The following is a 22,905-nucleotide window of genomic DNA, read 5'->3' as shown; positions in this document are numbered from 1 at the left end:
TGAGGTGTAGATAGAGCTGATCTCTCTCTGGAGGTTTAGATAGAGCTGATCTCTCTCTTGAGGATTAGATAGAGCTGATCTCTCTCTGGAGGTTTAGATAGAGCTGATCTCTCTCTGTGGGTTTAGATAGAGCTGATCTCTCTCTGGTTTAGATAGAGCTGATCTCTCTCTGGAGGTTTAGATAGAGCTGATCTCTCTCTGTGGGTTTAGATAGAGCTGATCTCTCTCTGGAGGTTTAGATAGAGCAGCTGACCACAACTGAACCCTCTCTGAGGGGAACTGAAACACTGTGTGTCAAAGTGTTGAGTCACTTGCCTTTACTTCTCTTTTCTTTCTTTGTCTCTATTTTACTCTTTAATCATCTATTTTCCTCTTTCTCTTTTGTCATGCAGTTTCTCAATTCCTCATCCTTTTTTATTTGTGAGCTAATGATGGCATACCTATGTATACACACAGTGTTGTTCGCAGCCAGAGCCGGACTGTAGTGAGTCAGTTAGAGGAAGTGAGAGGTAGTGTGTATACAAACTCTCTATGAGGCTGGTCTCTATCTGTAAACGTACTGAAGAAACATATGTCATGGTCAGTCTTACCCCATCATAACCACAGTGTAGTCACTGTGTGTCATATGTTTACCAAGGCTGGGGAATCAAAGGCAACTAGATAAGATTACCTGGCACTGAATTTGTGCGTGCTGAAGTTACGGAACATTTGATAAAAACATGGACTTTTACTTTACAAATCCCCCACGTTGAGCAAGAGTCATGTTTTACACTCTATTCAGCTGCAGCCTGTCTGAGGACATAGTGCCCACTCGTGGCTGGAAGAGGAAATTAAATATAATGTTGAGTTTGGAGGTCCTCAATCAGTGGTGTTATTAACTCAAGTAATTTCAAAAGATGCCACAGTACATGAAGGAAAGAGAGAGCCTATGCTCCTGCTTGTCTGTCTGTCTGTCTGTCTTCCGTTGGTGGGGAGAGAGGGAGGGGAGAGAGAGAGGGGAGAGAGGGTGGGGAGAGAGAGAGGGGAGAGAGGGTGGGGAGAGAGGGTGGGGAGAGAGAGAGGGGAGAGAGGGTGGGGAGAGAGGGTGGGGAGAGAGAGAGGGGAGAGAGGGTGGGGAGAGAGAGAGGGGAGAGAGGGTGGGGAGAGAGGGTGGGGAGAGAGGGTGGGGAGAAAGGGTGGGGAGAGAGAGGGGAGGGAGAGAGGGTGGGGAGAGAGAGAGGGGAGAGAGGGTGGGGAGAGAGGGTGGGGTGGGAGAGAGGGAGGGGAGAGAGGGTGGGGAGAGAGAAAAGGTTACAAAGTGATAGAGATAGTGAAATAACGGAGGGCGGAAAAGCAGAGAGAGGGAGAGCTCTGGTGTCAGAAGTGTTGAGCTCCGGTGTCAGAAGTGTTGAGCTCCGGTGTCAGAGAGGTGAGCTCCGGTGTCAAATAGTTGAGCTCCGGTGTCAGAGAGTTGAGCTCCGGTGTCAGAGAGTTGAGCTCCGGTGTCAGAGAGTTGAGCTCCGGTGTCAGAGAGTTGAGCTCCGGTGTCAGAGAGGCGATCTCCGGTGTCAGACAGCTGAGCTCCGGTGTCAGAGAGGTGAGCTCCGGTGTCAGAGAGGCGATCTCCGGTGTCATAGAGGTGATCTCCGGTGTCAGAGAGGTGGGCTCCACAGCAGGAGGTAAATACCCTCCATTCACCTCTGTCTTATCTGAATGAAGCATCAACACTCAACTCATCCAATATTAACATTAAATCTCAATCTCATTCACAGGCAGCTCATATAGATTCATTAAGATCTCCACGGGTGGGGCATCCCTAAACAGATCAACACAGAAAGAGAAAGGAAGTAGGGAGAGATGCAGTGGGAATGTAACACACACAGAGGGCTGTAGTGTGTGTATGGGATATGGTGTGTGTGGTATAGAGAGGTGACAAATGCTGAGTTCTGATGAGAGGAGATTGGATTGTTGTCGGTTGTTGTTTAGCTATAGTGTGTGTGTGTGTGTGTGTGTGTGTGTGTGTGTGTGTGTGTGTGTGTGTGTGTGTGTGTGTGTGTGTGTGTGTGTGTGTGTGTGTGTGTGTGTGTGTGTGTGTGTGTGTGTGTGTGTGTGTGTGTGTGTGTGTGTGTGTGTGTGTGTGTGTGTGTGTGTGTGTGTCCTCTGCCTGGAGGCTACTGTCTAGCTCCTCCATCACTGAGACATCTCCCGCTGTTATATTTCTCATATTATTTATTATGTAGTTTTATATAAAGAGGGCTTCTTCTTCTTTTTTAATGTTTAACTCCATTCCTCCACCCTCCTCCCTTTCTTGGTTTGCAGAGGGAGGATAATGTGAAAGCTTTAATCTCTCCATCATCTTTCCCAACACACGTGTATTCTGCTCGATAGGAGGTTCCTGGTAAAGGTTTGTTTACCATTTCATACAAACAAGCTCTTATATGAGAACACTCAGTTTCACAATCATGGATATTCCTCTCCATCCTGGATGAAGGTTTCACAATGAGCATTAAGAAACCTTGCTGAGAGGAAATTATAGCTCATAGCTCTATTAACTGATGGCCTCCAGTCTCTGTCTTCTACTAGAACAGGCAGCCCATTGAACATAGGAGAGGGAGAGAGAGAGAGAGAGAGAGAGAGAGAGAGAGAGCAGTAGCGAGAGAGAACGAGAGAGAGAGAGAGAGGGAAAGAGAGGGAAAGAGAGGGAAAGTGTGGCGAGACACTAAAATTAATTATACTGTTAGCAAGTGGCAGCAAAGAGAGAAATGGACATTTAAGTGACTGAGTGAGGAAGAGGTGGAATGAAAGAGGGAGGAATGCGGGACTAGTGATTTTAACTCAGCAGGGAACCCTGGTGTGTCATGGTGACAGCTGGGCTGCGGTGTTCAGAGGGGGAAACCTACTCTCACTGAAACTGCCACTAGCCAGCCAGCCTCACCACTCTCCATGGTCACATGAAGCTGTTTTCTCGCTCCGTCTCTCTGGTGTTTTCTCTCACTCCCATCTCTCTGGTGTTTTCTCTCACTCCGTCTCTCTGGTGTTTTCTCTCACTCCGTCTCTCTGGTGTTCTCTCACTCCATCTCTCTGGTGTTTTCTCGCTCCGTCTCTCTGGTGTTTTCTCTCACTCCCATCTCTCTGGTGTTTTCTCTCGCTCCGTCTCTCTGGTGTTTTCTCTCACTCCGTCTCTCTGGTGTTTTCTCTCGCTCCGTCTCTCTGGTGTTCTCTCACTCCATCTCTCTGGTGTTTTCTCTCGCTCCGTCTCTCTGGTGTTTTCTCTCCCTCCGTCTCTCTGGTGTTTTCTCTCGCTCCGTCTCTGGTGTTTTCTCGCTCTGTCTCTCTGGTGTTTTCCCTCACTCCATCTCTCTGGTGTTTTCTCTCCCTCCATCTCTGGTGTTTTCTCGCTCCGTCTCTCTGGTGTTTTCTCGCTCCGTCTCTCTGGTGTTTTCTCGCTCCGTCTCTCTGGTGTTTTCTCTCGCTCCATCTCTCTGGTGTTTTCTCTCGCTCCGTCTCTCTGGTGTTTTCTCTCACTCCGTCTCTCTGGTGTTTTCTCTCGCTCTGTCTCTCTGGTGTTTTCTCGCTCCGTCTCTCTGGTGTTGTCTCTCGCTCCGTCTCTCTGGTGTTTTCTCGCTCCGTCTCTCAGGTGTTTTCTCTCGCTCCGTCTCTCTGGTGTTTCATCTCGCTCCGTCTCTCTGGTGTTTTCTCGCTCCGTCTCTCAGGTGTTTTCTCTCGCTCCGTCTCTTTGGTGTCTTCTCGCTCCGTCTCTCTGGTGTTTTCTCTCGCTCCGTCTCTCTGGTGTTTTTTCTCGCTCCGTCTCTCTGGTGTTTTCTCTCGCTCTGTCTCTCTGGTGTTTTCTCTCGCTCCGTCTCTCTGGTGTTTTCTCTCGCTCCGTCTCTCTGGTGTTTTCTCTCGCTCCGTCTCTCTGGTGTTTTTTCTCGCTCCGTCTCTCTGGTGTTTTCTCTCGCTCCGTCTCTGGTGTTGTCTCTCGCTCCGTCTCTCTGGTGTTTTCTCTCGCTCCGTCTCTCTGGTGTTTTCTCTCGCTCCGTCTCTCTGGTGTTTTCTCGCTCCGTCTTTCTGGTGTTTTCTCGCTCCGTCTCTTTGGTGTTTTTTCTCGCTCCGTCTCTTTGGTGTTTCCTCTCGCTCCGTCTCTCTGGTGTATTCTCTCGCTTCGTCTCTTTGGTGTTTTCTCTCACTCCGTCTCTTTGGTGTCTTCTCGCTCCGTCTCTCTGGTGTTTTCTCGCTCTGTCTTTCTGGTGTTTTCTCTCGCTCCGTCTCTTTGGTGTTTTTTCTCGCTCCGTCTCTCTGGTGTTTTCTCGCTCTGTCTTTCTGGTGTTTTCTCTCGCTCCGTCTCTTTGGTGTTTTCTCGCTCTGTCTTTCTGGTGTTTTCTCTCACTCCGTCTCTCTGGTGTTTTCTCTCGCTCCGTCTCTTTGGTGTTTTCTCTCACTCCGTCTCTTTGGTGTTTTCTCTCACTCCGTCTCTCTGGTGTTTTCTCGCTCTGTCTTTCTGGTGTTTTCTCGCTCCGTCTCTTTGGTGTTTTCTCTCACTCCGTCTCTTTGGTGTTTTCTCTCGCTCCGTCTCTTTGGTGTTTCCTCTCACTCCGTCTCTTTGGTGTTTCCTCTCACACTGAAAATATATCGGCTGTGGATAATGAACAGCCACTGTGGCTCTGCTGACAAATGTCAGGCAATAGAAAGAGAGGAGGAGGGAGGGAGACAAAAAAGAAAGAGATTTACAGTATAAGACGTGCCGTTCCGTCTCATTTCTCCCATTACTGCTCAGTGACGCACGCTTCTCCCACGATTCTCTCAGTACTCTATTAAACATGGCTGAATGGCAGCACTAGTCTGTGATCCTCTGGCAGAGAGATCAAAGAGAGAGGCTTTCCTCATCCTTGCCTCTGTCAGGGAGGAGGGAAGTGGGTTATCTGCAGAGGAGAAGAGGGGAAGAGAGGAGAGGAGGATAGAAAAGCGGGACGGGGTGATCTTGTATCTCTGGATCCCATTCCCACCCCTCCCCCACTGCCTGGTTGTGCTGCTGGGGGCTCTCCCCTCCACTCTGCTCCTCTTTCCTTCAAATCATGTGTGCTATGTACAGCGTGTTGCTGAGGGTGACAGACTAGAAGTAGGGGAAAAGAGAGAGAGAAAGGAGAAGGGAAACAGAGAGAGAGAGTATAGAGAGAGACAGGAGGGGAGAGAGAGAAAGGGAGAGAAAGAGAGGGAGAGAGACAGAGAAAGGGAGAGATAGAGAGAGAGACGGAGAGAGATAGGGGCAGGAGGAAAGAGAGAGAGAGAGAGGGGCAGGAGGAATGAGAAATAAAGGCAGGAGGAAAGAGAAAGAAAGGGAGAGAGAGAGGCAGGAGGAATGAGAAAGAAAGGCAGGAGGAAAGAGAGAGCGAAAGACAGACTAGAGCCAGGAGGAAAGAGAGAGGATAGAGACAAGAGGAAAGAGAGAGAGAGAGAGAGAGGAGGTTGGAGAGAGAGAGGATTGAGACAGACAGGAGGAAAGAGAGGGAGAGAGAGAGACAGGAGGAAAGAGAGAGAGGAGGAAAGAGAGAGAGAATAGAGACAGGAGGAAAGAGAGAGAGAATAGAGACAGGAGGAAAGAGAGAGAGAGACAGGGGGGAAAAGACAGAGAGAGAGACAGGAGGAAAGAGAGAGAGACAGGAGGAAAGAGAGAGAGAATAGAGACAGGAGGAAAGATAAAGAGAATAGAGACAGGAGGAAAGAGAGAGAGAATAGAGACAGGAGGAAAGAGAGAGAGAAAGGGGGAGAGAGAGAGAAAATGAAGGAAGCGAGACTTAGGGAGAGAGAGAGACTTACAGAGAAATCTAGGGAGAGAGAGAGCCAAGGAGAGAGAGAGACTTAGAGAGTCAGGGAGAGAGAGAGAGCCAGTGAGAGAGAGAGAGCCAGTGAGAGAGAGAGAGCCAGGGAGAGAGAGAGAGCCAGTGAGAGAGAGAGCCAGGGAGAGAGAGAGCCAGGGAGAGAGAGAGACTTTGTGAGAGAGAGCCAGGGAGAGAGAGAGCCAGGGAGTGAAACCTAGAGAGAGAGCCAGGGAGTGAAACCTAGAGAGAGATCCAGGGAGAGAGAGAGCCAGGGAGTGAAACCTAGAGAGATATCCAGGGAGAGAGATAGAGCCAGGGAGAGAGAGAGAGCCAGAGAGTGAAACCTAGAGAGAGATCCAGGGAGAGAGATAGAGAGAGAGCCAGGGAGAGAGAGAGCCAAGGAGTGAAACCTAGAGAGAGAGCCAGGGAGTGAAACCTAGAGAGAGAGCCAGGGAGAAAGATATAGCAAGGGAGAGAGAGAGAGCCAGGGAGTGAAACCTAGAGAGAGATCCAGGGAGAGAGATAGAGCCAGGGAGTGAAACCTAGGGAGAGATATAGAGCCAGGGAGTGAAACCTAGAGAGAGATCCAGGGAGTGAGAGAGCCAGGGAGTGAAACCTAGAGAGAGATCCAGGGAGAGAGATAGAGCCAGGGAGTGAAACCTAGAGAGAGATCCAGGGAGAGAGATAGAGCCAGGGAGTGAAACCTAGGGAGAGATATAGAGCCAGGGAGTGAAACCTAGAGAGAGATCCAGGGAGTGAGAGAGCCAGGGAGTGAAACCTAGAGAGAGATCCAGGGAGAGAGATAGAGAGAGATCCAGGGAGAGAGATCCAGGGAGATAGAGAGAGAGAAGAGAGCTGCAGCAGATAGAGAGAGATCCAGGGAGAGAGATAGAGAGAGATCCAGGGAGAGAGATAGAGAGAGATCCAGGGAGAGAGATAGAGAGAGATCCAGGGAGATAGAGAGAGAGAAGAGAGCTGCAGCAGATAGAGAGAGATCCAGGGAGAGAGATAGAGAGAGATCCAGGGAGATAGATAGAGAGAGATCCAGGGAGAGAGATCCAGGGAGATGGAGAGAGAGAGAAGAGAGCTGCAGCAGATAGAGAGAGATCCAGGGAGAGAGATAGAGAGAGAAGAGAGCTGCAGCAGATAGAGAGAGATCCAGGGAGAGAGATAGAGAGAGATCCAGGGAGAGAGATCCAGGGAGAGAGATAGAGAGAGAAGAGAGCTGCAGCAGATAGAGAGAGATCCAGGGAGAGAGATAGAGAGAGATCCAGGGAGAGAGATAGAGAGAGATCCAGGGAGAGAGATCCAGGGAGAGAGATAGAGAGAGAAGAGAGCTGCAGCAGATAGAGAGAGATCCAGGGAGAGAGATAGAGAGAGATCCAGGGAGAGAGATCCAGGGAGAGAGATAGAGAGAGAAGAGAGCTGCAGCAGATAGAGAGAGATCCAGGGAGAGAGATAGAGAGAGATCCAGGGAGAGAGATCCAGGGAGAGAGATAGAGAGAGAAGAGAGCTGCAGCAGATAGAGGGTAGTGCAGTGAGATTAATACAGTGGAGGAACCCCACTCCAGTCAGATGAGCATCGCAGTGCTTTACCTTTTTTCTCTCCTCCTCCTCTCTCCATCCCACTATTTCTTCCCTCCTCCCCTTCTTGTCTATTATTCATCAGTGCTCAGAGCCCCCCTCAGCTCCAAATCTAGCTCATAGCTCCAGCTGTAGCCCAGTTCTGTGGATCTCCTAGCCTAGGACGGAACCACTAACCCTGACTACAGCTACAGTCTTCTTCCTTCTCCTCTTTGGTATTGGTATTTGGTATCCTCTTACCTAGACATGGAGAGCCTCACTGAGACATCCGCTGAGAGAGAGAGCGACCAGCCATCTTTAACTAGCTGTTCTATTAGCCGTTGAGCCAGAAAGCCAAGGGAGCAGAGAAGAGGAGAGAAGAGGAGGATTATTTTTAGCACTAAAGGAGTCCCGTTCATCTGCCTCTCTCTATTTTACCACGCTGGATTACAGTAGTTCTGCGGCTGTTGCTGCTGGCTCTCTGTCCTATAGGGAGGGAACAACAGGTTCCAAAATGCCTGAAGCTAACTACCTGCTGTCTGTGTCTTGGGGTTACATTAAGGTGTGTATTGTATTGTTAGCTGACGTAGCTGCTAACATGCCATGACATTATATTTACCTTCTGGTTTTGGTGTTTGAGTTGTTATAGTATTTTGGTGATGTTTTGATGATGTTTTGGAGGGTGTAGTTGTGTGGTTGTGTTCTATGCAGTGTGGTGGTTGTTTGGTCCTAGGTGGTCTGATGTTATGTAGCTGAGCTGAGGCTCCATCTTGGTTGCATCTTTGCAGAACACAATAGTGCTGTGGATGGGGCTAGGAATCTCTCTCTCTGACACACAGACAGTGCTACTGTTGCTGCAGAGGCGGGGCTTCCCTACAGCTGTGTTGTATGCATGGTTTTCTCATAGGCTGTATAATACACTGCAGATCTGCAGGTTTTGCAATATGAATGTGAAAATAACCAGATGGAATCTGCACTGCATAATATTATCCAAGAGGGATGTGATTTGTTGATCTGAAAACAATAAAATGGTTATTTTCCAAATCCCTTTTGTATTGATTGTGTGTAATGTTTAGAGATTTGTTTAGAAATTTAGTTTGTTTGTATAAAGCTCGAATGAGCATACAGTAATCACCAGTGACTGTGCTTTTCCACAGTATTCTCCTGCACCATAATGTCTTCCAGGTTATCCAGTAGTTTCCAGGATGCTGACGTTTTCCCCCTCTCCTCTGTATCTTCTTTTCCAGTTCAAGAGAATGTTGAACCGGGAGCTGACACACCTCTCAGAGATGAGTCGCTCCGGGAACCAGGTGTCCGAGTTCATCTCCAACACCTTTATGGGTAACGACCTGATCTCTCTCTCTCTCTCTCTCTCTCTCTCTCTCTCTCTCTCACACACACACACACACACACACACACACACACACACACACACACACACACACACACACACACACACACTCTCACACTCTTTAGGTAAATCAATTGCTTTTGATGTGTGACTGTTCCCACACACTTCTTATAGACTGCTAAAGATCAATCATGCACACACAATCAATCGAACACACTTTCATACACCCACACTTGTACACACAAATACACATACAGTATCTTATATCTCACACATGTGTGTATATAGTATACCGCAGTGTGTGTGTGTGGGATTCTCCCTCCATTTTGTCTGACTCTGGATGCTTGTTGCGGAGGTGTACTGTAAAACCCTGCCCCATTACCTCTTGTTAGTATTCATCCATCACTCCCAAGGCCCATTAAAACAAAACCAGATAGGAAAAGCCTGAAGCTTTGAGGTGGTTGACTGGCTACACACTTCTTAGTGAGGTGCCTCTGCTGCTGGTTGATTGACAGGTAAGCTTGTTAGGCCACATCAGAGCCAGTGGATAGAGAGAGGGGGGGGGGGGGTCCAGTCGTGACTCTCTGGCTGCATCCCAAATGGTACCCTATTCACTATATAGTGCACTACTGTTGACCAGAACCCTACGGGCTGGCCCTATGGACCCTGGTAAATGTAGTGCACTACATATGGAATAGGGTGCCATTTAGGACAGAAGATATGCGTGGGAGAGGAGGAAGGACAGAGGCAGGTAGAAGACAGACAATATGGACGCCCGTGGCCTGCTATCTACCTGCATATGTACTGTACCATGTGTGATGCACTGCCATCTGAATCTAGTCCCCTCTAGTCTCCCACTGCAGGGTCTGAGCTAGAAGATGGGGGAGAGAGATTGTGATAGGGAGGGGGAGATGGCGAGAGATGGAGAGACTGGTATTACGAGGTGAGGTGGGGGTACGGTGGGGGTACGGTGGAACCCCCTCACAGATAACTGAGCCTCCCATTCGGTGACTCATATCCCTTTTAATGTATCTCTGTCTTTCTTCACCCCATCCCCCCTTCCTCTCTCCATCGCTCCTGAGGAAGTTAGTGCGTAGATCAGACACAGATGGGAGATGGGAGTTTCTGTCACTCTACCGCTCCATAGTTCCCTGTGGGACCGAGCAGTAGGAGTGGTTTGCTGCAGCTGGTTGGCTACTCATTAATATGGAAAAGAGATGCAGAGAAAGCATTAGGAAACAGACAACTGATAGTTTGTCCTGAGCTGACCACTGACCATTGATTGGAATTAGATTTATAATTATGTTACAGCAATATCGAGCTCATTGTTTCTTTAGAAAAACAAGGCAAGGGGATAACAATAACATTGTTGACATTTATGGCTGCCATTTTCAAGTTTCCCTCTCTACATTTTCCACCCACATTGTTTTTGTAATGTAAGGTCATCCTAGGATGCCTTGTTAGAGAGAGAGTTGAACCCTTCATATGTGCGTGCATCATATTGGGCAGCTCATCCCTATGGGACTGTGGGTTGGGGATGATGGTGTGTGTGTGAGGGCCATTCACGTGCAAGGGCTCCTCTCCTCCACAGCTGTTCATTCCACTCATCCCATAACACCCTGGCTGAGCTGGCTCTTTCCGGCTTGCTACCACGGTAACAGCCAGGCATAACCCATTAAGGGAATTTTAAAATCCCAAATCCACCCACACACTCTCTCTCTTTCTCTCTTTCTCTCTCTCTCTCTTTCTCTCTCTCTCTTTCTCTCTTTCTCTCTCTCTCTTTCTCTTTCTGGCATTTGGGTTTTACTGAGAGCATATAGAGCAGGCTGGAGATAATTCAGAATTTCAGCAGAATAAACGTGAGAGAAATGGAGAGAGAGAGAGGGGGAAGGGAAAGAGGAGGGAAGGGAAGAGAAGAGAGGATACCTAGTCAGTTGTACAACTGAATGCATTCAACTGAAATGCGTCTTCTACAGTTAACCCAACCCATGGAGAGGAGAGAGACATGACAGTCTAGTCTGGGCCTCAGGGAATCAAGGTCACATTAACACTCCACCTGCATATAACATTTTGAATTGGTAAAACCACTTCCTGACAGACAGACAGACAGACAGACAGACAGACAGACAGGCAGGCAGGCAGGCAGGCAGGCAGGCAGGCAGGCAGGCAGACAGACAGACAGACAGACAGACAGACAGACAGACAGACAGACAGACAGACAGACAGACAGACAGACAGACGGCCACATGTCAAACAATACAGCTTCATCAGCAACACACTCTAATAAACACACACTCTAATAAACACACACTCTAATAAACACACACTCTAATAAACACACACACTAATAAACACACACTCCAATAAACACACACTAATAAAAACACACTCTAATAAACAGACACTCTAATAAACACACACTCTAATAAACACACACTCTAATAAACACACACTCTAATAAAAACACACTCTAATAAACACACACTCTAATAAACACACACTCTAATAAACACACACTCTAATAAACACACACTCTAATAAACACACACTAACATTTATGGAGGAAGTGTCTGCTGTGTGCTTATAAAACCAGGTTACCTTTTTATATTATGTGAGGATCCTTATAAAACCCATAAAAAAATGCATTCTATTTCAATGGCCAAACCAACTGCCCCTTCCATTCATAGAGTTCTGGTCCATTGTGTGTGTAAGGGAATGGGAGAGTGGATTTAGTGGCATGTCTGAGAAGCTAGTAGACATTGTCTCAGTGGTGATAATGGTGATAATGATGGTGATAATGAATTACTGTGCCAGTTTATTGCTCTTCCCCTGTCCCCATGCATCACATGTTATAGCATGCTTAATCACCCATTTTCTATTATGACTGAAGGAGGAGACGGAGAGAGAGAGAGGGAGAGAGAGAGAGGGAGAGAGAGAGATGGAGAGAGAGAGAGGGAGAGGAGAGAGAGGGGGAGAGAGAGAGAGAGAGAGGGAGGAGAGAGAGAGGGGGAGAGAGAGAGGGAGAGAGAGAGGGAGAGGAGAGAGAGGGATCGAGGGACAGAGGGAGAGAGAGAGAGGGAGGAGAGAGAGAGAGGGGTAGAGTGACAGTGGTAATTGAATAACCCTCAGAGGAAAGAGACATGTTAGTTCAGCTATGAGAGGCAGCACAGTTAGAGTTCATTGTAATTACATTACTAAACTGAATGGGCCATCGAACCTTCATCCTCTCTTCTCTCTGTGGTCTGACAAACACAATGGCATGGAGTGTCCTAACCCAAAGAGATGTCCTCTCCCCCCGCAGACAAACAGAACGACATGGACATGCCATCTGTGACGCCCAAGGAGAAGGCTGGTCGGGAGAGGAAGAAGCAGCAACAGCTGATGACTCAGATCACTGGAGTGAAGAAGGTCTCTTATGGACCCTCCCTCTCCAACTCCTCCATCTCACGGTTCGGGGTCAAGACGGACAAGGAGGACATGCTGTCCAAGGAACTGGAGGATCTGAATAAGTGGGGGTTGAACATCTTTACCGTGTCAGAGTACTCCGAACATAGACCTCTCACCTGTATCATGTACGCCATCTTCCAGGTAGGTTATAACTGGCTATACACTCCTACACACACACATGCACGCCTGCACGCACATGTATGCATGCAATGCAGACACACACACACAATATGGTACAGCTCATATCCTTATGGTACAGCTCATAGGTACTAAGTCATATCCTTGTGTCCCCTGCAGGAGAGAGACCTGCTGAAGACCTTTAAGATCCCGACAGAGACGTTTGTGGCGTACATGATGACCCTGGAGGACCATTACCATGGAGACGTGGCCTACCACAACAGCCTCCACGCGGCAGACGTGGCCCAGTCCACACACATCCTACTCTCTACACCAGCCCTCGATGTAAGTTACCTAACCCCTAACCCCCACACCAGCCCTCGACCTAAGTTACCAAACCCCTAACCCCAGTCCACACACATCCTGCTCTCTATACCAGCCCTCGATGTAAGTTACCTAACCCCTAACCCCAGTCCACACATCCTACTCTCTACACCAGCCCTCAATGTAAATTACCTAACCCCTAACCCCCACACCAGCACTCAACCTAAGTTACCAAACCCCTAACCCCAGTCCACACATCCTACTCTCTACACCAGCCCTCAATGTAAGTTACCTAACCCCTAACCCCCACACCAGCCCTCGACCTAAGTTACCAAACCCCTAACCCCAGTCCACACACATCCTGCTCTCTACACCAGCCCTCGATGTAAGTTACCTAACCCCTAACCCCCACACCAGCCCTCGACCTAAGTTACCAAACCCCTAACCCCAGTCCACACACATCCTGCTCTCTACACCAGCCCTCGATGTAAGTTACCTAACCCCTAACCCCCACACCAGCCCTCGACCTAAGTGGCTGACACTAGACTTTTCTTTTCTTCACACATCCCCCACAACCTACCATTACCTCACCCTTATACCACACCCTACCATTACCTCACCCTTATACTACACCCTACCATACCTCACCCTTATCCCACACCCAACCATTACCTGATCCTTATCCCACACACAACCATTACCTCACCCTTATACCACACCCTACCATTACCTCACCCTTATCCCACACACAACTATTACCTCACCCTTATCCCACACCCTACCATTACCTCACCCTTATCCCACACACAACCATTACCTCACCCTTATCCCACACCCTACCATTACCTCACCCTTATCCCATACCCTACCATTACCTGACCCTTATCCCACATCCAACCATTACCTCACCCTTATCCCACACCCAACCATTACCTCACCCTTATCCCATACCCTACCATTACCTGACCCTTATCCCACATCCAACCATTACCTCACCCTTATACCACACCCTACCATTACCTCACCCTTATACTACACCCTACCATTACCTCACCCTTATACCACACCCTACCATTTCCTCACCCTTATACTACACCCTACCATACCTCACCCTTATCCCACACCCAACCATTACCTTATCCTTATCCCACACACAACCATTACCTCACCCTCATACCACACCCTACCATTACCTCACCCTTATACCACACCCTACCATTACCCCACCCTTATCCCACACCCTACCATTACCTCACCCTTATCCCACACCCAACCATTACCTCACCCTTATCCCACACCCTACCATTCCCTCACCATTATCCCACACCCTACCATTACCTGACCCTTATCCCACATCCAACCATTACCTCACCCTTATCCCACACCCAACCATTACCTCACCCTCATCCCTCACCCTTACCTCACCCTCATCCCACACCCTGCCATTACCTCACCCTTTTATTTTTTATTTTTTATTTATTTCACCTTTATTTAACCAGGTAGGCTAGTTGAGAACAAGTTCTCATTTGCAACTGCGACCTGGCCAAGATAAAGCATAGCAGTGTGAGCAGACAACACAGAGTTACACATGGAGTAAACAATTAACAAGTCAATAACACAGTAGAAAACAAAGGGGGAGTCTATATACAATGTGTGCAAAAGGCATGAGGAGGTAGGCAAATAATTACAATTTTGCAGATTAACACTGGAGTGATAAATGATCAGATGGTCATGTACAGGTAGAGATTTTGGTGTGCAAAAGAGCAGAAAAGTAAATAAATAAAAACAGTATGGGGATGAGGTAGGTGAAAATGGGTGGGCTATTTACCCATAGACTATGTACAGCTGCAGCGATCGGTTAGCTGCTCAGATAGCTGATGTTTGAAGTTGGTGAGGGAGATAAAAGTCTCCAACTTCAGCGATTTTTGCAATTCGTTCCAGTCACAGGCAGCAGAGTACTGGAACGAAAGGCGGCCAAATGAGGTGTTGGCTTTAGGGATGATCAGTGAGATACACCTGCTGGAGCGCGTGCTACGGATGGGTGTTGCCATCGTGACCAGTGAGCTGAGATAAGGCGGAGCTTTACCTAGCATGGACTTGTAGATGACCTGGAGCCAGTGGGTCTGGCGACGAATATGTAGCGAGGGCCAGTGGTGGTGGGTGGTATAAGGTGCTTTAGTGACAAAACGGATGGCACTGTGATAGACAGCATCCAGTTTGCTGAGTAGAGTGTTGGAAGCCATTTTGTAGATGACATCGCCGAAGTCGAGGATCGGTAGGATAGTCAGTTTTACTAGGGTAAGCTTGGCGGCGTGAGTGAAGGATGCTTTGTTGCGGAATAGAAAGCCGACTCTTGATTTGATTTTCGATTGGAGATGTTTGATATGAGTCTGGAAGGAGAGTTTGCAGTCTAGCCAGACACCTAGGTACCCTCATCCCACACCCTACCATTACCTCACCCTTATCCCACACCTAACCATTTCCTCACCCTCATCCCACACCCTAGCCTTACCTCACCCTTATCCCATACCCTACCATTACCTCGCCCTTACCCCACACCCAACCATTACCCTCACCCTTGTCCCACATCAGCACTCAACCTAAGTTACCAAACCCCTAACCCCAGTCCACACATCCTACTCTCTACACCAGCCCTCAATGTAAGTTACCTAACCCCTAACCCCCACACCAGCCCTCGACCTAAGTTACCAAACCCCTAACCCCAGTCCACACACATCCTGCTCTCTACACCAGCCCTCGATGTAAGTTACCTAACCCCTAACCCCCACACCAGCCCTCGACCTAAGTTACCAAACCCCTAACCCCAGTCCACACACATCCTGCTCTCTACACCAGCCCTCGATGTAAGTTACCTAACCCCTAACCCCCACACCAGCCCTCGACCTAAGTGGCTGACACTAGACTTTTCTTTTCTTCACACATCCCCCACAACCTACCATTACCTCACCCTTATACCACACCCTACCATTACCTCACCCTTATACTACACCCTACCATACCTCACCCTTATCCCACACCCAACCATTACCTGATCCTTATCCCACACACAACCATTACCTCACCCTTATACCACACCCTACCATTACCTCACCCTTATCCCACACACAACTATTACCTCACCCTTATCCCACACCCTACCATTACCTCACCCTTATCCCACACACAACCATTACCTCACCCTTATCCCACACCCTACCATTACCTCACCCTTATCCCATACCCTACCATTACCTGACCCTTATCCCACATCCAACCATTACCTCACCCTTATCCCACACCCAACCATTACCTCACCCTTATCCCATACCCTACCATTACCTGACCCTTATCCCACATCCAACCATTACCTCACCCTTATACCACACCCTACCATTACCTCACCCTTATACTACACCCTACCATTACCTCACCCTTATACCACACCCTACCATTTCCTCACCCTTATACTACACCCTACCATACCTCACCCTTATCCCACACCCAACCATTACCTTATCCTTATCCCACACACAACCATTACCTCACCCTCATACCACACCCTACCATTACCTCACCCTTATACCACACCCTGCCATTACCCCACCCTTATCCCACACCCTACCATTACCTCACCCTTATCCCACACCCAACCATTACCTCACCCTTATCCCACACCCTACCATTCCCTCACCATTATCCCACACCCTACCATTACCTGACCCTTATCCCACATCCAACCATTACCTCACCCTTATCCCACACCCAACCATTACCTCACCCTCATCCCTCACCCTTACCTCACCCTCATCCCACACCCTGCCATTACCTCACCCTTTTATTTTTTATTTTTTATTTATTTCACCTTTATTTAACCAGGTAGGCTAGTTGAGAACAAGTTCTCATTTGCAACTGCGACCTGGCCAAGATAAAGCATAGCAGTGTGAGCAGACAACACAGAGTTACACATGGAGTAAACAATTAACAAGTCAATAACACAGTAGAAAACAAAGGGGGAGTCTATATACAATGTGTGCAAAAGGCATGAGGAGGTAGGCGAATAATTACAATTTTGCAGATTAACACTGGAGTGATAAATGATCAGATGGTCATGTACAGGTAGAGATTTTGGTGTGCAAAAGAGCAGAAAAGTAAATAAATAAAAACAGTATGGGGATGAGGTAGGTGAAAATGGGTGGGCTATTTACCAATAGACTATGTACAGCTGCAGCGATCGGTTAGCTGCTCAGATAGCTGATGTTTGAAGTTGGTGAGGGAGATAAAAGTCTCCAACTTCAGCGATTTTTGCAATTCGTTCCAGTCACAGGCAGCAGAGTACTGGAACGAAAGGCGGCCAAATGAGGTGTTGGCTTTAGGGATGATCAGTGAGATACACCTGCTGGAGCGCGTGCTACGGATGGGTGTTGCCATCGTGACCAGTGAGCTGAGATAAGGCGGAGCTTTACCTAGCATGGACTTGTAGATGACCTGGAGCCAGTGGGTCTGGCGACGAATATGTAGCGAGGGCCAGTGGTGGTGGGTGGTATAAGGTGCTTTAGTGACAAAACGGATGGCACTGTGATAGACAGCATCCAGTTTGCTGAGTAGAGTGTTGGAAGCCATTTTGTAGATGACATCGCCGAAGTCGAGGATCGGTAGGATAGTCAGTTTTACTAGGGTAAGCTTGGCGGCGTGAGTGAAGGATGCTTTGTTGCGGAATAGAAAGCCGACTCTTGATTTGATTTTCGATTGGAGATGTTTGATATGAGTCTGGAAGGAGAGTTTGCAGTCTAGCCAGACACCTAGGTACCCTCATCCCACACCCTACCATTACCTCACCCTTATCCCACACCTAACCATTTCCTCACCCTCATCCCACACCCTAGCCTTACCTCACCCTTATCCCATACCCTACCATTACCTCGCCCTTACCCCACACCCAACCATTACCCTCACCCTTATCCCACATCAGCATTACCTTACCCTTATCACACACCCTACCATTACCTCACCCTTATCCCACACCCTACCATTACCTCACCCTTATCCCACATCAGCATTACCTCACCCTTATCCCACACCCTGCCATTACCTCACCCTTATCCCACATCAGCATTACCTCACCCTTATCCCACACCCTACCAATACCTCACCCTTATCCCATACCCTACCATTACCTCACCCTTATCCCACACCCTACCATTACCTCACCCTTATCCCACACCCTACCATTACCTCACCCTTATCCCACACCCATCTGAGCTAATAGAATTCCACATTAGTGCTCTGTCCTTACTCTCACCCCAACCCTTGAATCTTATGGTTCTGTAAGTCTCCCTAAGTCATCTTCCCTCAGTCTTTAGACGTAAACCAAAAGTTATCCCCTATTCCTCCCTCTCTCCTTGCCCCCTCCCTCACCCCATTCTGTTTGTTCTCACAGCTCCATTCTCTGTGGTTCTATATATATATACAGTGGAAACTCATCCATGACGTAGTTAACAGCGTGACCTAGCCCTCAGCATGTCACCAGCCGCTCTCCTCCTGTTTTACAGTCACCCCATCCGTCCCTCCATCCCTCCATCATGTGTACAGCCCTGCTCTTACAGCCAGTGTCAAACCGCTATGTATGGGTGCCTATAGAGAGACAGAGACATGGTTAGCATAAGATAGTCATTTCGCTAATGTAGGCCAGCACTCATCTGGCTCTGACTTGTGTTTACACTATGTTGGCTGTTAGCGATAGCAACCCTAGCCATGGGAATCAATGGGAGTGGGCTGCACTGGGATTAGCTGTTCCCTGTAGCTGTTCTGTTCTTTGACTGTTTCTCTTGAGAAATTCTTAACCCTGGACCCTCTCTCTCACATAGGCGGTCTTCAGCGATCTAGAGATTTTGGCGGCCATCTTTGCTGCAGCAATCCATGATGTGGACCACCCGGGGGTGTCCAACCAGTTCCTCATCAATACCAGTGAGTCTTTCTCTTACACCTGTTACTGTTATGTGAATAATGTATAGAATAAATATATGAGAATTATCTATAGATACTGTATAGATATCCATATTCATCAACTGTGTTGAACAAGTGACTGATTCATTGTCTGTTGTCTCCCTCAGACTCTGAGCTGGCCCTGATGTACAACGATGAGTCCGTGTTAGAGAACCACCATCTAGCTGTGGGCTTCAAGCTGCTGCAGGAGGACAACTGTGACATCTTCCAGAGCCTGACCAAGAAGCAGAGGCAGAGCCTGAGGAAGATGGTCATCGAAATGGTTCTGGCCACTGACATGTCCAAGCACATGAGTCTGTTAGCTGACCTGAAGACCATGGTGGAGACCAAGAAGGTGACCAGCTCTGGGGTCCTGCTGCTGGACAACTACACCGACAGAATACAGGTGGGCTTATCTTCATCATCATCATCTAGATTTAGTAACATGGTTTAGATTGTGGTATGACCTCTGCTCCTTCACTCCATTTTCACCTGTCTCCTCCTGCTCTCTTCCTCAACTCTGTTCATTCATTCTCTAGCCATCTTTCTTCTTCTCGCTTTCTCTCCTACCACTCCACATCACTCTCACCTTCTTCTCTCCCTCCGTCTCTCCATCAGGTGCTGAGGAACATGGTTCACTGTGCTGACCTGAGTAACCCGACCAAGTCCCTGGAGCTGTACCGTCAGTGGACCGACCGCATCATGGAGGAGTTCTTCCACCAGGGAGACAGGGAGAGGGAGAGAGGCATGGAGATCAGCCCCATGTGTGACAAACACACTGCCTCAGTAGAGAAAAGCCAGGTATGATACTGGACATACAGAGACACACATATACACACACACACATACACAGTCCGACTCCTGACTCACTACTGTTCCCTTTCCCTCCCTCTCTCCAGGTGGGTTTCATAGACTACATCGTCCACCCTCTGTGGGAGACGTGGGCTGACCTGGTGCACCCTGATGCTCAGGACATCCTGGACACTCTGGAGGACAACAGGAACTGGTACCAGAGCATGATTCCCCAGAGCCCCTCTCCTCCCTGGGCCACGGAGCAGCGCGAGCAGGGTGGAGGTGAAGGGGGCCAGGTGGGAGACAAGTTCCAGTTTGAACTCACCCTGGAGGAGGAGGACTCTGAGGGTACAGAGAAAGATGAACAGAGCCAGGAGGATGAGGAGGAGGAAGAGGATGTTTTGGGGGAGTCGTCTCGGTCTCCGGTTGACTACTTTGACTGTCAGGACCCCGAGGAATCCATGGAGCCCACGTCATCCATAGCGATAATTACCCACGATGCATCACCCACAGACACTTAATGGGCTCGGCTGCACCGCAATGGTGGTTGGTTTAATATTTTAAACAGGAGAAATCCTGCAGCTGTGCTTTTTAACAAGCCCACGGGGGTCTTAGTTTGAGCTCGCATGGGGCGTCAGTTTCAACCCCCCCATCCTTGCACCGTTAGGAGCCGGCAACAGAGGGACAGTTTCAGTGGGGCGGCTACGGAGTTCTCAGGAAAAATGCTGCAAACATTTTGGGCCTGAAGGATTGACGGAAAGGCCTCTGAGGAAATGAAATGAAGGACTTGGGCCAATCTGGGAAATGGTTGTTTTTCCATCCCGACTGGCATTTGAAATGTAGACACTACTACTGAGAGAAGTTTTGTACCTTGTGACTTTTTTACTGAAATGGGATGTCATGAGGTAGCTTATGAACTACTGATTGATGGACATGAGTTTATATAGAGAGAAAAAAATATGTTCACTTTTTTCTTGTATCATTTGTCAGAGGACTTTTGTGTGCCTTTTTACTATTATCTTTTGAATTGTTTTTTAATTTATTGAACACACTTTAGTATGAATGTTGTTGTTTTTTTGTTTTTTTCGAAAGCTCAAGAGCAAAATCCTTTTATATCTCAGACAAAGAGAACAGTCTTCCTACTACTATTGGGCAATAGAAGAAATCCAAACTAACTTAGACAAACAATTCCTGGACATACCCATCAAATGGTAAAAACATGTTTTCCCATAATAAGAAATACACATTCTGTCATCTTAATCCATGTACAAAATATATGTTTCTATATGGAAATGAAATGTACACAATGTACACATTCGTGTTGCATGTCTAGATTGTCAGACCTCACTGTAGACAAATGGTAGGCAGATAGATGTTCACTTTAGCTCCAGAAAACAGTTACACAACATTCTGACATCTAACCTGTTTCCCCACAATCTCCCTCATGGATCAAATCCTGATATCGTTCAGACTCCAAACAAATGTCAACGTCATAGACAGAAATAGCACTTGGCAGCCAAAGCAAAGTTTCTTATCACATGCAATTGGAAGGCTATTTCCAGCTTCCTCTCGAGGTATCCTGCTGTCGTCTATTAATCCTACTGGACCAAAGATTCCAAAACCTAACTGGTTCTGATAATGTAACAATCTAACCAAGGAAGGACCCCCTATCCCTGTAGAATCAGGACCGGTCCAGATGATGAAAGGTGGCCGGGCGGCTGCATGTCTAGAAGTCAGCTGCACTATAATTATTCACATGGTTCATACAGTTCAGCTATTTATTCATCCACCTAATAAACGGGAAAGAGGTTTTGCTTCTACCCATTGACCTTAATCTTCCCCTCCCACTAACTGTATCACATTTCCTGACCGGACGGGAAGTTGATCAGGATTTAGTCTGTTAAATGTAATCCTCTGCTGCAAAACCCAAACCCGAGGAGAAAAATACTTATGGTTGAGAACAAGAGGATGATGACCCACAGTAGTAGGTTATCTAGAGATGATGTGACAGAGACACCAAACCAAAAGGCCCCGGACAGTGTAATTCACTGTCACTGTGGGTCAGCATTAAGACCGTCAACTCCAGGCAGTCTGCAAGGCAGATTGTCCTTTACAGGCCTCCATGGCTGGTTTTCATGATGGCCTATTCAGCATCTATGACCTATTCTCCATTATTCACTTAGGTTTACTGACATACTCAAAGGTACTTCAACTACCTTATTGTCTATAACCTCACTCACTCCAGCAGGCTTACATGGTAATCATGTGCGTCGATGTGTGTGTGTGTGTGTGTGTGTGTGCATGTCATAAAATGTGAGAGTACGTGTGTGTATACATGTTAGTCTTTGTCACCTAGGCTCAACATGACTCCTCTTATTGTCTGTCACTAGAGCTCAAGCTGGTCCTTTGCTGTTTATAACAGTGTATTCATTACATTCAGTTGTACTGTACATAAGAATACTGTTTCAGTCAGTGTAAATCTATTTTAATTTATATGCACTTGCATTACCTGGAAGGGGAGTGTCTAACATGTACAGGGCTCTGCGTCGGAGGCTTTTTATATCCTCTATTTGTTTTTTTATATTATATAATAAGTCAATATATATTCGCACAAATGTTTGAGTGCCCTGAGCAGCAGCTAAAGAGACATATTCACAACCTGTAGGTTTACAACGCATAGAGGACATGTTAAACAACAGAGGCCTGGGTATAGCTATGATAAGCTGTGGAGTAGCTTTGATACTGTAGTCTATCACTAGTCCACACCGAGACGTTCTCCTCTTAGCAGCTTGTAGTAGTGACTAATCCATGCTCCTCTGTGCAACATTTTCAATGCAGATTGCTGATTTGGGGTTCAGATCTACTGGTTCGACAGAAGTAAGGAATAACAACAGAAAGACAGACAGAGTGTCTGCTCCTTTACATGTCCTTCCATGTAAAGTAGTTCAGGGGGATTATTGGTGGCATGCTACAATATCTCTGAGCTGAACGTGATGAATCGTTACAAACATGTGATCTTCTTGTAATTGATTGTGCTATTGTGAACTATTTTGATTTGACCAAAACTTGTTAGCAGTTTTGAAATTCAAATTTGTCACCAGTATAACATTGTTAATCTATGTTAAACATTTTGGTCCGAGTCGTGGTTAGCCACGCTTGGCACTATCTGCATGAGAGATGTTTTTTTATTTGACCTGTCTTTTGAATACCTACCTAACGTGTTACAGTCGCAGCGGACATGTGTTTCACACAATGTATGGTATAATATTGTATATTGTGTTAAAATATCAGAAAAGACTTTTTCTATGAAGTGATTAAAAAACAAAGCATGAATATCTCTGTCTCTGTGTCCTTATTTCACAGCGCTAGCAGCTGCTCAACCATCACACTGGATATGTTTTAATGTGGCGAGACAAGCACTCACTGTGACATCCCCCCTAACAGACAGTCTGGTCCTAACATGACATAAGGCCCACAGTGACACACTAGCTGTAGGAAACCAGGCACTTCTCTTCATTCGCCATGGTCCAAAGA

At 47.5% G+C, this 22,905-nt stretch overlaps 1 protein-coding gene across 8 annotated transcripts in view; it reads left to right on the top strand.

The window, feature by feature from the left end:
* pde4ba (phosphodiesterase 4B, cAMP-specific a) overlaps window positions 1-22,704 on the top strand; it is a 341,912-nt gene extending 319,208 nt beyond the window's left edge. For 4 of the 8 annotated variants that reach the window (XM_090236202.1, XM_090236201.1, XM_090236203.1 and 1 more), the window contains 7 exons: window positions 8,606-8,699; window positions 12,011-12,297; window positions 12,454-12,618; window positions 18,462-18,561; window positions 18,708-18,985; window positions 19,198-19,380; window positions 19,479-22,704. In XM_090236202.1, the coding sequence (XP_090092328.1) occupies window positions 8,606-8,699; window positions 12,011-12,297; window positions 12,454-12,618; window positions 18,462-18,561; window positions 18,708-18,985; window positions 19,198-19,380; window positions 19,479-19,892 (1,521 nt within the window). In that variant the 3' untranslated portion in view covers window positions 19,893-22,704. Of the gene's footprint in view, window positions 1-7,169; window positions 7,921-8,605; window positions 8,700-12,010; window positions 12,298-12,453; window positions 12,619-18,461; window positions 18,562-18,707; window positions 18,986-19,118; window positions 19,381-19,478 lie in introns of those variants that run through there. The other 4 variants (XR_016496356.1, XR_016496357.1, XR_016496358.1 and 1 more) reach the window with 2 other exon arrangements.
* Window positions 22,705-22,905: the final 201 nt, after the last annotated feature.

Source organism: Oncorhynchus mykiss, chromosome 5 (genome assembly GCF_057628025.1).
Source record: "Oncorhynchus mykiss isolate SJ-2025 chromosome 5, ASM5762802v1, whole genome shotgun sequence".
Lineage (NCBI taxonomy): Eukaryota > Metazoa > Chordata > Actinopteri > Salmoniformes > Salmonidae > Oncorhynchus > Oncorhynchus mykiss.
This window is presented reverse-complemented; position numbering and strand designations above follow the sequence as displayed.